The sequence below is a fragment of the Terrapene carolina genome, unplaced genomic scaffold (genome assembly GCF_002925995.2).
Source record: "Terrapene carolina triunguis isolate 2854851 unplaced genomic scaffold, T_m_triunguis-2.0 Scaffold192, whole genome shotgun sequence".
Taxonomy (NCBI): Eukaryota; Metazoa; Chordata; order Testudines; family Emydidae; genus Terrapene; species Terrapene triunguis.
In genome coordinates this window covers 709,295-723,578 of record NW_020664543.1, presented here as the reverse complement: position 1 = coordinate 723,578, position 14,284 = coordinate 709,295, and the positions used below count along the sequence as shown (strand labels likewise).

The 14,284-nt window shown below is 53.4% G+C and overlaps 2 protein-coding genes across 2 annotated transcripts in view; both read right to left on the bottom strand.

Annotated features, from left to right (window-relative positions):
- Positions 1–624: 624 nt before the first annotated feature.
- On the bottom strand, positions 625–4,072 carry PPP1R27 (protein phosphatase 1 regulatory subunit 27). The gene is made up of 3 exons (XM_024203187.1): positions 3,602–4,072; positions 2,202–2,352; positions 625–1,500 (listed from the first exon to the last, which is right to left on the bottom strand). Exons 1-3 carry the CDS (start codon positions 3,786–3,788, stop codon positions 1,377–1,379), a joined length of 462 nt encoding a protein of 153 aa, XP_024058955.1. The 5' UTR covers positions 3,789–4,072; the 3' UTR covers positions 625–1,376.
- A 4,007-nt stretch (positions 4,073–8,079) lies between these two features.
- The window catches only part of P4HB (prolyl 4-hydroxylase subunit beta), an 11,961-nt gene continuing 5,756 nt past the window's right edge, over positions 8,080–14,284 (bottom strand). The window contains exons 5-11 of the mRNA XM_024203186.2: positions 13,585–13,689; positions 13,180–13,305; positions 12,542–12,742; positions 11,678–11,798; positions 10,747–10,928; positions 10,172–10,258; positions 8,080–9,169 (exon numbers count right to left, since the gene is read on the bottom strand). Of these exons, the coding sequence (XP_024058954.2) occupies positions 9,089–9,169; positions 10,172–10,258; positions 10,747–10,928; positions 11,678–11,798; positions 12,542–12,742; positions 13,180–13,305; positions 13,585–13,689 (903 nt within the window). The 3' untranslated portion in view covers positions 8,080–9,088. The remainder of the gene's footprint in view (positions 9,170–10,171; positions 10,259–10,746; positions 10,929–11,677; positions 11,799–12,541; positions 12,743–13,179; positions 13,306–13,584; positions 13,690–14,284) is intronic.

Genomic DNA, 14,284 nt, shown 5'->3' with positions numbered 1-14,284 from the left:
ACTCTCTCCTCATTCAGCCCCCCGCTCTCAGCCCCGTCCCTCCCTGATGCCCACAGGGGAGGATAATACTGGAGCCACCCAGCAGTGCCCATCCCAGAGCTGAGTGAGTGGGGCTGCCCTGCGAGCCCTTTGCTGAGGGGTGGGGCTTCCCAGGATTAGCCGTTTGATCTGCAAGTGCATTGCCCACTTTGGACAGCTCTGCTTGATTTGTACTGGTGCACAGGGCCCAATGCAAGGGTTCAGGGCGTGGGGACATGCCCAAGTGCTGCTGTGTTATACCCACTCCCTCTCACCAGAGCAGCCGCTAGAGTAACCCCTCTTCAGCAAGCTCTGGCTAGGTGGACAGCGAGTGCCCATGATGGGGAACAGCCTAGGCAAGACTGGGGCTTGTCTCCATGCTCTGCCGTCACGTCGGACATTCTATTTTTCCTTGACAGCTGCAATGAGTTTGTTGATTCTTGGATCTTTCTTTTCATTGAGCATGTGGCTCCCGTGTCATGGTTGCGTCTGCCTAATAGGATCCTGAAGCAGGTTGGGAGAGGTGATTTTGGGACAACTGTGCTGCAGGGCAGGAAGAGTTACCCTCTACACCTGAGAAACAAAACAATGGTGGCAGCACCAGGCTCTCCGGAAATCAGTTTATTGAAAAAGTAAAAAGTATTTGCAAAGTAACAAAAAGAACCCGGCCACCAGGTCAACCCATTGGACAGTATGGTAGAAAAGCAAATCTATAGTTGGCTCAGTCCAAAATAGGACTTTTAACACAGTGACATTACGACAAGATATCTAATCTGTACAGCATTACCTGCTACCAAGAGAGCTGGGCTAACGTTCTCTCTCTCTGCCCCGGACGGACAAGGGTTATTCCGAGGAGCTGCAGCTCAAAGAAACAGCTTTAATGCCTCCAGTGAGACAGTGCCACTGTCAGCGCCAGCTGGGCCCGATCAGCATGTGCTTCCACACAGCAGAGCCCACCCAGTGCCAGCTCAGACCCCCGCTGCTTCAGTGTCCACACACCCGTGCCAGCCAGAACCAGCGCGTTCCAACCACTGCTCTTTTGGCCAATCCAGTTTTAGCTGAAGATGGACACTGGCTCTGCGGTGGGGCTGAGAGCGGTGGAGAAGGGTCAGTTTCTCCCCATGGTGCCCCTGGCGATCCGGGGGCTCTGGGGAGCTTGAGGTAGCTCGCAGCCCTGCAGTGTAGTTATTGGGTGAACTCTCTCTGTCCCTAGACTCTCCTATGCACACGTTACAGCAAAACTCTCTGCTTTCCCTAAACTGCCCTGATCAGCAGCCCCCAGGACTGACGACTGCACTGCCCCACCTCCGCTGCTGGAGAGTCCGAGCGACAGGAGCCCCACGCCAGGGAGAGACGCCTCAGTCCATCCTGGCAGCTTTAAAGAGCTCCACAAGGTCCTTGGAGTCAGCGTCGATGAGGTCAGATGGTTTCTCCCCTTCGTCATTGGTGGCATCAAGCCTGGCCCCTAAAGAGATGAGGTACCTGCAGGAGACAGAGGGAAGGGGCTGCACTGGCGGGCAGGTGTGCTGGAACAATGTGCACGGCGGGGGAGGGGGGGGAAAGCCTGAGAGCCAGTGACCCAAACTGCAAACCCTGTGACCCTGTGTATAATGGAATCCACATCAAGCCAGGGGACGTGGCAGCACCCCCAGCACCCATGCTGGCGGGTGGGCAAGGCAGCCTAGCAGGGGACAGCAGACATGTGCTTCCAACATTTCCTGTAGACAGCCCCACTTCCTGCAGGATTAAGGGGGTTCCGGGCCTCAGCAGGAAACACTAGGCCTTGGCAACTACCACGTACACATAGGGTTGCCAACCCTTCAGGATTGGCCTGGAGTCTCCTGGAATCGGCATCTATCTCCCGGTGACTGTTGAAAGCAATCCAGGAGATTTTGATAGGATATTTTAAGAAAATGATATTATGTCATGTTGGGGGGAAAAATCTCCCAGAATAGCTTCAGTCAGAGTTGGCAACCCTAGATACACAGGGTGTGGGGCAGGCTGCTTCTCCACAGCCCTATGCCAGCACCCTGCCCCCCTCCTCCCAGAGCCCCAGGCCAGCACACCCTGTCCCCCACTCCTCCCAGAGCCCCAGGCCAGCACACCCTGCCCCCACTCTCCCGGAGCCCAGGCTGGCCGGGTAACTGTCACAGGGCTAAGCCAAGCACATGGTGACTGCTGACCTGGCTATGTGAATGTAGCCATCGCTGCAGGCCATGTGCAGGGGGGTCCAGCCATTCTCGTCCTTCTGGTGAATGTCCGCACCGTATCGCACCAGCAGTTTGACACAGTCGAGGTTCCCAGCGAGCACGGCTTCATGGAGGGCTGCCTTGCCTAGAGAGGGGACCCGTCAGCTGCGGGGCCTGACCTGCCTGGCCATGGGGAGGCAGAGGGACCTGCCCTCACCGGGCCAGGGCGCTGCCCCTTGGGTTCTGGGACGTGACACGAGGCAGGGGCTTTGGGAGGAGACAATGGGGGAAGGGCCCCAGCTTGGAAACACCCAGCTCCCCTCCCCCGCACCCCAGAAAGGAGCTGGCGCCAGGTCATATTTTCCCCGTAAATGGCTCCTTGAGTGGCTCAGGCTCTCTAGCCCCCCTCCCTCCCCCGCTGCGCCAGGCAGGAGAGCTGGGGGCAGGGAGGCTGGTCAGTGACGTGCCAATCCACCCCCGAGCTCTGCCACCAATAGCCTTTATGTCTCCTCCAGGCCTCAGCCCTGAGTCCCTCACCCCTGGGTGTGGACACTCGGTTCAGAACCAGGGCTGAAGTCATATCTGTGTGGCTGGGTGGGAGCCTGGCACCCAAGCCAGGGCTATTTGAGAGGGGGTCTCCAGGGCCTTTTCTGACAGAGGCTGAGGCAAAGCCACAAGGGGCAACCATGTAATAACGACACAGGCCGTCACACCGCCCCCGCCCGCACCAACTCCTTCATCGGACTAGCCCCAGCCCTACACGCAGGCAGCAGAGTCATACGTATGGGGAAAGTCACTCAGTGAGTCAGCAGCAGAGCTGGTAACTGAACCCAGGAGTCCTGGCTCCCCCCTCCCCTAAGCACTCGGCCCCATTCCCTTCCCAGAGCTGGGAACCCAGGAGTCCAGGCTCCTAGTCCAGTGCTCTAGTCACCAGCTCATGCTACTTTGGGCCTCTCCCTTGCCGTTCCCCTCCCTGACTCTGGCCATTCGCACGTTGTAGTTACTGTACATGGTGCTGTGCACATCAAGGGGCAAGGTCCCGGGCTTTAACCCCTCTGCACTGAAGGGTTGGCTCTGTCCGTGTCTGCTAGGGGTGATGCATTCCCACACTACTGGGTGCCCATCAGCATCTGGTGCTGGGCTAGCTCCCCCAGAGGGATTGAACCACTTGGCTCCCATTGATGCTAGTCGGGGGATGGGAGCAAGACCCCCTCCACCACCACCAGCAGGGCATGAAGTGGCTTAATTACAATGGGGTGAAAGTCTAACGCTCTGCTCTGCATGGGGTAAGGCTGTGACTGGCACATCCCTGCAGGGGCAGGCTTACCCACCCGGGAACCCCCCGCTGCTGCCCGCCCATTAGCTCTGCCAGCGCCACAGCGGGTGTTACTCACCGGAGGGGTAGAGGGTGCTCAAGGTGACCTTCCTGGCTCGGATAAACCTGCCCACCTGCTCCAGGTCCCCCAGCCTGATGTTGTCCTGGAAGACAACGTCATTGGGGAAGCGCACTGTCCGTGCTGGCTTGAGGCGCTGGGAGCACCCGCGGCACCGGGGCAGCGAGGCCGGGTCATAGTATTTCATACTGGTGGGCACCTTGTGAAGCCAGCGAGAAGGCACAAGGGCAGACACAGTGAGGCTGCGACAGCCTGGGTGAGCAGGTGCAGGAGGCAGCACTGACCCCCCCCGACTCAGTGTCAGAGCACTGCGCACTCTTCTCCCCTGTTCTGGTCACTTCCTCCTTAGGCCAAAGAGTGCCGGAGCCGCTAGTTCTGCAGGGGCCTCTCCTGGCAGCCGCAAACAGCCACCCTCTAGAGCAGCGAGGCAGCTACGTGTGTTCCCAGCCCCCACCGAGCTCAGTGCCAGACTCCCTGCTCGGGGCTGACGGGCTCCACTGGCAGCTCCCCTTATATAGTCTCCTGCTGGCTATTTTGGGGACATTCAGCTCATGCTATTTGCCATGAGGTGCTGTAATAGAGCTGCCCTGCCCTCCAGCCTCCCACTTTTGGCACAAGTTAGAGTCTCATCTTACAGCCGACTTGTTGATGTGCCCATCTAAAGGGTCAAGCCCGCTGCTGCCTATGCGTATGCAGCCCCTGGCCCCGCTGCAGGCTCCCTGTGGCATGGAAACCAGGTCTACCAAGCAGGGCCGGCTTTAGGGCGATTCAGCCGATTCCCCGGAATCGTGGCCCGCAACATCCCGAAGGAGCTGCCATCAAAGCCTCGCCGCTGTCTTCGGTGGCAGCTCAGTCGCTGCCGCAGAGGAAGGACCCTCCGCTGAAGTGCCGCTCAATCGTTGCCGCTGTCTTCAGCGGAGGGTCCTTCCTCCGCGGCAGCGATTGAGCTGCTGCCGCAGACAGTAACAGGACTTCGGCGGCAGCTCCTTCGAATTGGGCCCCACGGTGCCAAAAGCCGGCCCTGCTACCAAGAGTCCATTAGGAACAGGCCTGGGAAGCCAGATACTGATGCATGCAGCAGCTTGCGGAGGCGTGAAACAGTGCTGTGTCAAAGCCACAGACGCCAGGTTAGGGCTGAGGTCATTCACGCTCCAGTGGCTGTGGCAGATCCCCACTCAGGCAAGGCTTGGGCCCGAGCCTCAGAGCTGCAGATTCCAGACGATGTCCTGCAGAGGGCAGGAGGGCTGGTCCTGGAAGCAGAAGCTCGAGCAGCACCTCTTGGAGGGCAGCTCACCCCAGGCTCCCTGGAACTGCGGCCGCAGGCCTGGTCCTGTGGCTGTTGGCAGGGCCAGGCAAGAGAATAGCACCCAGAGCAGAGCTTCAGAGACGCCGAGAACTCCTACTGCAGGCTCCTGCTGCATTCTCTGCTCCCCCAGCACCTGTCTGAACTGGGCCATCTGCTGGGTGAGGATCCTCACAGATCAGTTATGGTTAAGGCTATGATTTACTCACAGGTATTTTTAGTAAGAGTCATGCACAGGTCACAGGCAATAAACAAAAATTTACTGCCCGTGACCTGTCCATGACTTATACCTGCGACTAAATCAGAGGGGACATGTGCTCAGGGGCCCAGCAGCAACTGCTCTGGCCGGCCACCTGGGGCCCACTGCCTGGGGCCACAGACTGTGGCTGCTTCCGCCACCCTGGGACTGCTGCCAGGGCCACCTGAGCAGTGGCTGTCCCGGCTGTCCCTAAGGCCACCTGAGCAGCTGTCCCTGAGGCCAGCCGCTTGGGTGGCCCTGGGATCAGCCACACTGGCTGCCGCAGAAGTCACTGAGGCAGGGGTGGGCAAACTTTTTGGCCCAAGGGACACATCTGGGTATGGAAATTGTATGGCGGGCCATGAATGTTCACAAAATTGGGGGTTGGGGTGCAGGGGGGCTCTGGCTGGTGGTGCGGGCGCTGGGAATGAGGAGTTGGGAGTGCAGGAGGGTGCTCTGGGCTGGGACCGAGGGGTTCAGAGGGTGGGAGGAGGATCAGGCCTGGGGCACAGGAGAGGGTCAGGGGGGCAGGCTCTGGGCAGCGCTTACCTCAAGCAGTTCCCAGAAACAGCGGCATGTCCCCGCTCCGGCTCCTTTGTGGAGGTGTGGCCAGGCAGCTCTGCATGCTGCCTTGTCCACAGGCGCCACCCCTGCAGCTCCCATTGGCTGCAGTTCCCAGCCAATGGGAGCTGCGGGGGCAGCACTTGGGGCAGGGGCAGCGTGCAGAGCCCCCTGGCTGCCCCTATGTGTAGGAGCCGGGGGGCGAGGGAGAGAAGACATGCCGCTGCTTCTGGGAGTCGTGCGGAGTGGGGCAAGACCCTGACCCTGCGCCCCAGCTGGAGCAGGACAAGCCCTGGACCCTGCTTCCTGGTGGGAGCTCGAGGGCCAGATGTGGCCTCTGGGCTGTAGTTTGCCCACCCCTGTACGAAGGTCATGGGGGAAAAAAAAAAATCACAGAATCCACAACTGACATGGAGCCCTAGTTATGGTGACTAGAGCAGCAGAGGAGTTCCAGCAACATCTGTTCTCCCAGTCCCCTCCCATTGCTTCAGATAGAACTACGCTGAAACTTTCAGCATGTTAATCTCAATGCCCAGGGGTCATCCATGCCCCAGACTGGCTGGAAAGCCCTGCCAGAGGGCAAAAGCCAACAAAAACTTCATGTTCCTTTGGGAGCTGCCAGCAGAGGTTCAGCACAAAGTCAGCTATGCAGCAATTCCTGTGAACTCAAGACAACAACAGCTGGGCAGGCAGCAAACGGTCATCACTGCTGGTGCTCAGCTGAGATTCTCCCCCAGACCCACCCCCATTTGTTTGTTAGACTCTAAGGCAGAGACTCAGGCTTAGGAGTGATCCCCTCAGATCAGATTTGGGGAGGGGGGCGGGGGAAGAGACAAGCTCACACCACTGGATCAGTTGTCCAGGCTCATGCCTGTGCTCAGAGGGCAACCACTAAAGAGCTCAGTCTTGTTTGTGTCGGACAAACCCAGGCGTAAAGGGCTCAGGCCATGTACCCAGCTGCAAAATGGATTTTCTGGAGGTGGTAACCAGCCAAAAAGCCTTTGCAAAGTAACCATCTTAAAAGCCTCTTCCCCCCTCTCCCTCTGCCAGAGTGTGCAAAGCAGCTGCTTCCACAAAGGGAAAAGGTGTCCGTGACCAGCTTTCCTCTGGGGTAGCAGAGCTGTGATCGGACTCCCTCTGGTTCCCTTTGCAGGATGGAGCCTGAGCAGCAGTGCCAGCAGATGGGGAAAGCTTGGGGAACACCCCAGCACACACCTCCTTGGGAAGTTGTAGCACTGTCACGTTACACACAAAGAAAATAGCCTTGGAGACCGAAGTCCTCCACCTAACCCCACAACCAGCAAAGCGAGGTGCAAACTGCCCCAAGCAGGCCGTGTGGCTCAGGTAGAAAGACCCACCTTACAGAGGAACCCTCCTCCCTCCTGTGACCCAGAATATTTGTTTACAAGAATATTTCTGGTGGTCAGTAGCTAGCTTGGTAATAGCAGGGAGGATCAGTGAGATCATGTGACCCTGAGCAGCATAGCAACAAACACCAAGTTCTCTGAATGCAGGTTCCTGGGATTAACTCTGAGGGTAATGTCTCTAGAACAGTGCTTTCAGCCAGTGGCATCTGGGATTGATTGGTACCTCAAGCATCCAAATCCAGCCCACCTGCTGGCAATACAGTTTTTTGTCTTAGTAGGCAGCTACCCCACAAGTGCAGGCAGGCTTAGGCAGGGTATTAGAGGTCCTGGCACAAGATGGCTGAAATGCTATTTGTATTCCAACTGCACCCAGAGGCTGCTCTCAGGAACAAGGGACATTTTCCCTAGTTGCTCCCACTCAGACCTAGGACAGTCCAGACATTTCACTTCCAACAGCCAGGTACCCTTGTAGAGGACAGGTGCCATCAACTACTGTGGGGCTGGTTAACAAAGTGGACTCTGGCTTCCAAGTATATGGTATTGCCCCAGCACTGGTCTGCAAGAAGACAAGGCCATGAGCCTTTGGGCCAAGCATATGTTTGGGTCTAAAACCATCACAATGTCTGGCTGGACAGTTGAAGGCAAGCTGGCATGGCCATTGCAGAAATTTATTTTAGTGATCCTTTTTTAATGATCTGACTCAATGCTCCTCTCACTAACCTCTGGCATTGCTCATCATGGCAATGATTCAACAAGGCACAAGTCCTTGGCTCCTCTACAGCACTGCATGTTTCAAGTGGAGGGTCAAGATCACTCTTTTAGAGACAGGGAAAAGGAGGTTAAGGGATTTTATCCCAATCACCAAGTCAGCTGCAGGACTCAGGGGTTCCTGGCTCCTGCCCCCACATTCAGACCCCCCCCAGAGTCTCTTGCAGAATTGCAGCTGGGGATCAGGAAACAGGCTAATTAAAATGAGCTCTAGGTTTGACATTTAGAGTCAGACACAGGATAGTATTAAAATCTCAACTTTATTTGGCCAACAAGTTCAGTTCCAACATTGTGATGGAATGCTTAGAACAAGCCTGATTTCGCTCAGACTTTCACAGCACTCCCGTTCCCAAGTCCCCCTCCCTACAACCCAGTAATCAGAAGTGTCCTGTTTGCTGCATTCTATCAGGCCCCCATACCACCTTGTCTGCCCAGGAAACCCATTCACAAAAAAAATGCACAGAAAAGGATTGAGGAAGAGCGCCTTGTTTGATCAGGGAGATGGTGGCAATGCCACTAGGTCCTGTCTACACAGGTGAGCCAGCAGTTGGTGCTTCCCTCCCCAGAGCCTGCCACAGCCAATGCTGGCAAAATGCTCTACCCTTCCCCATCTTTGGAACAGTCATCTCCATTCATCTTTCAAAGCAAAAGGCAAATGAGACCTTCAGCCACGCAATGATGTGTTAAAAGGGGAAACATCGGCCCACTCCCCCGCCCCTGGGACCCCTGAAGTCAGGTTAGTGGTTTTCCCCACACTGAAGGATGGCAATTCCAGGGAAGAACAGCTGAGACAACAATGGTTAGGGCACTGCCAGGTGGAGAGTAGTTATGGCCTTTAGATTTAGAAGAGAGAAAACTAAGCTTTCCTAGGAGGCATTACTGGTGAGGCTCTGAAATGTCAGGCAATGAGACTCTTCCTGCCACTTCACAGCCCACTTCTACCCAAAAGAACAGAACACTTGGAACAAATCCATGTACGAAAAAGTACATCACAATAAAAAAAAAAAAATAAGAGGCCCAGGTGCCTGGGCAGCTACCTAGCGACAGATCCCTTTTCAGAACTGAAAAGTAAGAGGAGACAGTCAAGTGTACAGACAAGTTAGGATGAAGTGTTACTTTAAACCAATCCCTGCATTTCCAGCCAACACTCCTAGTTTAAATCCGAATGGGTTTCTGGACTCGCTAGGCCCTGTGACAGGGCAGCCAGTGTAGTGTCTGCTCTTTGGGATATGCAGATTCGAGTCTCCTCTTTACAGTTCATCTTTGTGGATCTTCTGGTCCTCTTCACCTTCCTCAAGATCAATCTCATCAGCCTCCAGGTCCTCCAGATCCTGCGTTTAAATACAACATTTGTCAACAGCTACTGGTTCTGATCTGGCACAATGCAGACAGGACCCTGGAGCCCCGGCAGATTTAGGCACAGCAATGAGGCTCCTACCCCACTCACTCCAGTCCATGCTCTGTTCCACCTGGCATGTTAATGGCAACACATTACTCTGGCCATTCAGGGAACTCAAACTCATTTGAGATCAGTGTTAAAAAAAAATCCCAGAGTCACATAAAAGCCAGTAGTTGGAGAACAATGGACAGGGGGCCCTAAAGGCAGAAGGAAGTGCTGAATCATGACGCTGCATATACAGTACAGACTGCTCATGTTACTAGGGATTGGATAGGAGAATCTGAATGCAGTGGCCACAGCTAATTACAAGAGACCAGCATCTCTCCCTTCAGAACACAAGCCCGTTAAAGTGAACAAAGAGAAACTGGATTTAGGAATAATAGTGCACAGGCTGGCAGGAAGGGGAGCAGCCTCACTCCAGAAGCAGAAAGGGCACCACCACCTGGTGATGGGCTGTCCTGCTATCATGGTGGGCCTAAGAGCAAAGGCAGCAATCTCACATGGGTCTAGAACCACAGACACAGCTGGCCAAGGCAGAGAGGGATTTCTATGGAGAGGAAAAGATCTCGAACCAAGCATGGGCCTTGAGCATTCAAGCAGCCTTACTGTGGTGACCAGAGATGGGAAAGTCAGGGCCTATATGGATTTAGCAGATTGTGAATTGAGGGATCACTATTCATGTGTTCATGCCTCACCGCCTGACAGTCCCGGCCAGCAGCAGCCCATCAGACTGCAGTGGCCAGCCAGACTTCCAGCTTTTCAGGGATTTGTTTAGTGTCGCCATGCCCACAGAGCATCTATCCTGCTGGGAAGAACCAGAAGTGGCTCTAGAAGCCAGGACCTATTGTAGGGGTTAAAATCCTAATGCTGCTACTGACTCCACACACTTTGCAAGCACTGCAGACCAAGGCTCCCCAATGAATGGGCGACTCACCTCTTCATCCCCAGCACCATCCTGGCCTCCACTTTCCAGGAACTTCTGGAAGCCTTCTAGCGTCCTCTCCCCATTGTAGTCTATGACCTGCAGGGGAAAAGCCAGGAGAGATGCTGGTTAACCCAAACAGAGTCAAGCCCTTGGTGGGAACAATTCTCTTTCTGAACAGCAGTTTTCAAAAATGCCAAGCAAGAGGAAATGTAAAATTCACCTTCACCCACATGAGATGAAGGAGCAGCTCAGCCACTAGACCGCCAAGATCGCTGTGAGAAGACGACAGCCTGCAGATGAGCACACTGTCCTCGGCTGCACTTCGCCCAGCCCCATCTAGCGCTGCCCCCCATGTCTTCCCAGGCTGTCTCCCTCACCCTCCTGCAACTCAGCCCATCCCCCAAAGGCCCACCAAAGCCATTTGGAAGGTGCCAAACCAACCTTCTCAAATCTAAAAGCACATCTCCCAAATGGGTGCTAAAGCCCCAGGCACACAAGAGAGCAGAAAGAGGCTCTAAAGTTCTAGCTCTCCCTTGCTAGAGATGATCCACACACAAGTCCCTGGAATTCAGCAGCCTGCGTACATTTTTGCCAGGGCCTGCGGGGAAGAACTTGAGTGTGGGAAAACTGTGGACTTTCACTGTCTCCACTTCGTTAGCTGTTGAGTCCATCTTGGCAATGACAATGTTCTCATGGTCCTTGTAAGTCTCTCCCAGTTTGTCCCAGATAGGAGCCAATTGTTTGCAGTGACCACACCAGGGAGCATCTGTAAATTAAAAGGCAACATGAAGCTTGGAAGCCACCCAACAGACAAGGGGAAGGGCTAGGCCCTCCACTCTGATGCTTGCTAGCCTAGTCCAAGTGCTGCAGTAAAGGAGAATCTTCCCTTCTCTTCCAGGTCATCCAGCTCCTGGGGGAAGGGGTCATTAAAAAGGAATCATTCAAAAAGGGACAGAGAATAAGACTGAGAATATCTTATTGCCCTTCTATAAATCCATGGTATGCCCACATCTTGAATACTGCGTACAGATGTGGTCTCATCTCAAAAAATATATACTGGCATTAGAAAAGGTTCAGAGAAGGCCATCTAAAATGATTAGGGGTTTGGAACGGGTCCCATATGAGGAGAGATTAAAGAGGCTAGGACTTTTCAGCTTGGAAAAGAGGAGACTAAGGGGGGATATGATAGAGGTATATAAAATCCTGAATGGTGTGGAGAAAGTGAATAAGGAAAAGTTATTTACTTGTTCCCATAATATAAGAACTAGGGGCCACCAAATGAAATTTGGAGATGTATGGCAGGAGAGAGATCACTTGATCATTACCTGTTAGGTTCACTCCCTCTGGGGCAACCTGGCATTAGCCACTGTCGGTAGACAGGATACTGGGCTAGATGGACCTTTGGTCTGACCCAGTCTGGCCGTTCTTATGTTCTTAAGTGGTTCCCCCCCATATACCATTCCCAACCGGGCTGCTTTCCTGCCATTTGTTATTCAGCATGCTCAAAATACTCACAGAACTCCACAAACACATTCTTGGTCTCATCAAAAGCAATGTCTTCGAAGTTCTTTCCAACCAGAACTCTGACAGGCTGTTTGTCCCAGTCATCAGGCAAATCTTGGCTCATTAGGTGGGGCTGGAATTGGAGAACAGGGACTGAACCAGCATGCATATAGCAATGTGGAATGTGCAGGCAAAATCATGCTCCCAGGAAAACCCCACTTCTTGCAGACTGTGGAACAGATCAGCCATGGGCTATAAGCAGTCAGCTGAGTCAGTCATTTCCTCCTCCTCTCATGGAGAATCCCCCACCCTCTAATCTGGGCATTTCTGAACTGCTGGTGCCCCTGCATGGGAAAGGCTGCAGCGGAGTTCTTCAGAGAAGAAGTTTGTTCACTCTAAGTGTGAATTACTGAGGAAGTCATTCTCAAAGTCACATTGGAACAGAGCTCCATTTGAAATTGCCACTGTGCTAGGCTATGCATAGCTACCTCGATCTTCAGATTAAGATGGAGGATTCCCACCATGAGCAAGAGCCTACAAAGTTCTCAGCTGGCTGAGAAAACAAGAGTAGCAGCTGGATATGCACCACCAGGGCACGTGAAGTGCAGAAACAGGAACCCCCTGCTTTATTGTGGGTGCCTTCAGATGCTGATAAAGTAGTTATTTCTGTGCTGGCACCATGCACACTGGCTCTGCCCTTTGGATGTCTCAGCATGCGGCTCACTAGGTACTATGCCATTAACATGCTACAAAGCTAATTTGAAAGGACTCGCCCCACGTGACCTGTATAAGATTTCACACAAACTCTTAGAGCAGGGATCACTCCCACATCTCTGCTTATGTCAGGGTCCAAAGAACAGCATTCGGTCCTGTTACCTTGACTTTGCCCTCCAGGAACTGGTCGCAGAACTCCTTGATCTTCTCTGCTGTCAGTTCATCTGAGTCAGGTTTGTATTTAGTCATTTCTTCCTCCAGAGTGATGAGGCGCACAGCTGGGCACTCCTCCTTCTTTAGGCCAAAGAACTCCAGGATCCTCTGGTTGTCGCTATGGTCACTGTCTATGAAGATGAACAGGATCTTTGGAGGAAAGTCAAATGTAGATATTAAAGCCATGAATGAATTCCTAAGGTAGCGACTCTGCTATAAAGTCACTAAGCCAGCTAGACAGCTGGCTTCCATACCCCCTTGAGCCCATGGCAGAACGTGGGCCATTTTATTCTAGTACAAATACTGGGGCTGCAGTGGCTGAAGCAATGTGCATGAAGACAAACACCTTAGCGTGCCACAAGTTACATTAGAGGGCTGGCTTACACCAGTCAGACGGAAAAATCAAGAGTCAAGCTGCCACTCTACACCCTCCTCAATGAGGTCTATACATAGCAGCAATTGACTACGGCACCTGGCTATTGGGAGAGCCATATACAGAAAGAAGGAGATTGAGGGAGCTGTAAGAAATCAATGCTACTCAATGCCCTGCATGGGCTAGGAGTGACTGCCCTTCTCCGGCTCCTCACCTTTCCTTTGAAGTTCCCAGCTGCTGTCTTGAAGTTGTCTAGTTTCCCTTGATAGTCAGCAACACTCTTTGGCAGGAACAGCAGGATGTGAGTCTTGATCTCTCCTCCAAAGATCTTAGGAGCAGTCTAGGAGAAATACAACAAACTCCACATTAGGAGGACAAATAAACCCAGTGTCAGAGCCCATGGGCTTTTCTGCACTGATGATGCCAAGGGAGTCACCAAGAATGCAAGTGCCACTCTGAGGCGCAAACTTATCCCTGGCTCCCTCTTGCATCTCCTGCTTCATCTAGGCACAGTAGGTTCCAGGCCAGGAGGAAAGAGCAGCATAGCTTCCCATCCCATAGTCTTAGGGGCTCAGAACGTGTGTGACTGAAGAGCAGATTATGTACTGGAAGGCCATACCTGTTCAGTGAACTCAATGACCAGAGGCAGCTGGTTAGACTTGATGAAGTTCAGCAAGTTCTCTTTTGTAATATCACCTTCAAAGTTGTTGCGACCTTCATCAAACTGGGGAGACAAAGGGGTTATTTTCTTAAGGGTTAAAGTTAATGCCTACGTGCACAGAGACACTTACTGCCTTGGCACGCAGAGAGATGAGCAAGTACAGCACATTCCAAGTAACAAACTTCATACAGAAACATCCCAATAAAGAACCAAGGCCTGGGAGGGGCCAGCCCAACTGCATGGTTCTGCCACCTACTGGCTAGCTGGAAATCTGCTTCCTCACACTGCAAGCAAGAAACAAAATACTCCGATTTAATCCATGATGTAATCTAAACCAAAGCTCTCATTCTACTGAGAAGGGAGACCTGAAGTTCCCCAGACAGTAAGCTGAGCAGCAATGGAGAGGACACTGAACCTAGCTCTTGGCGCAATTCTGCAAGAATACAAAAGGATTCGGAAGACATGCCTTGGAGGGGGACTTCTAATTTAACAGCTGCTTCGCAGCATTCTAGGGAGTGTTAAACTACAGCAAATCCCAGAGTCATAGTGACTGGGCAAGGGCAGCACTCTGCACAACAGAAGTCAGCACGCAGGTCTGAGTTGAAGCACATACATTAGCCAATAAACAGCTATTAGAAAGGAGCTGGTGTCAGGCAGC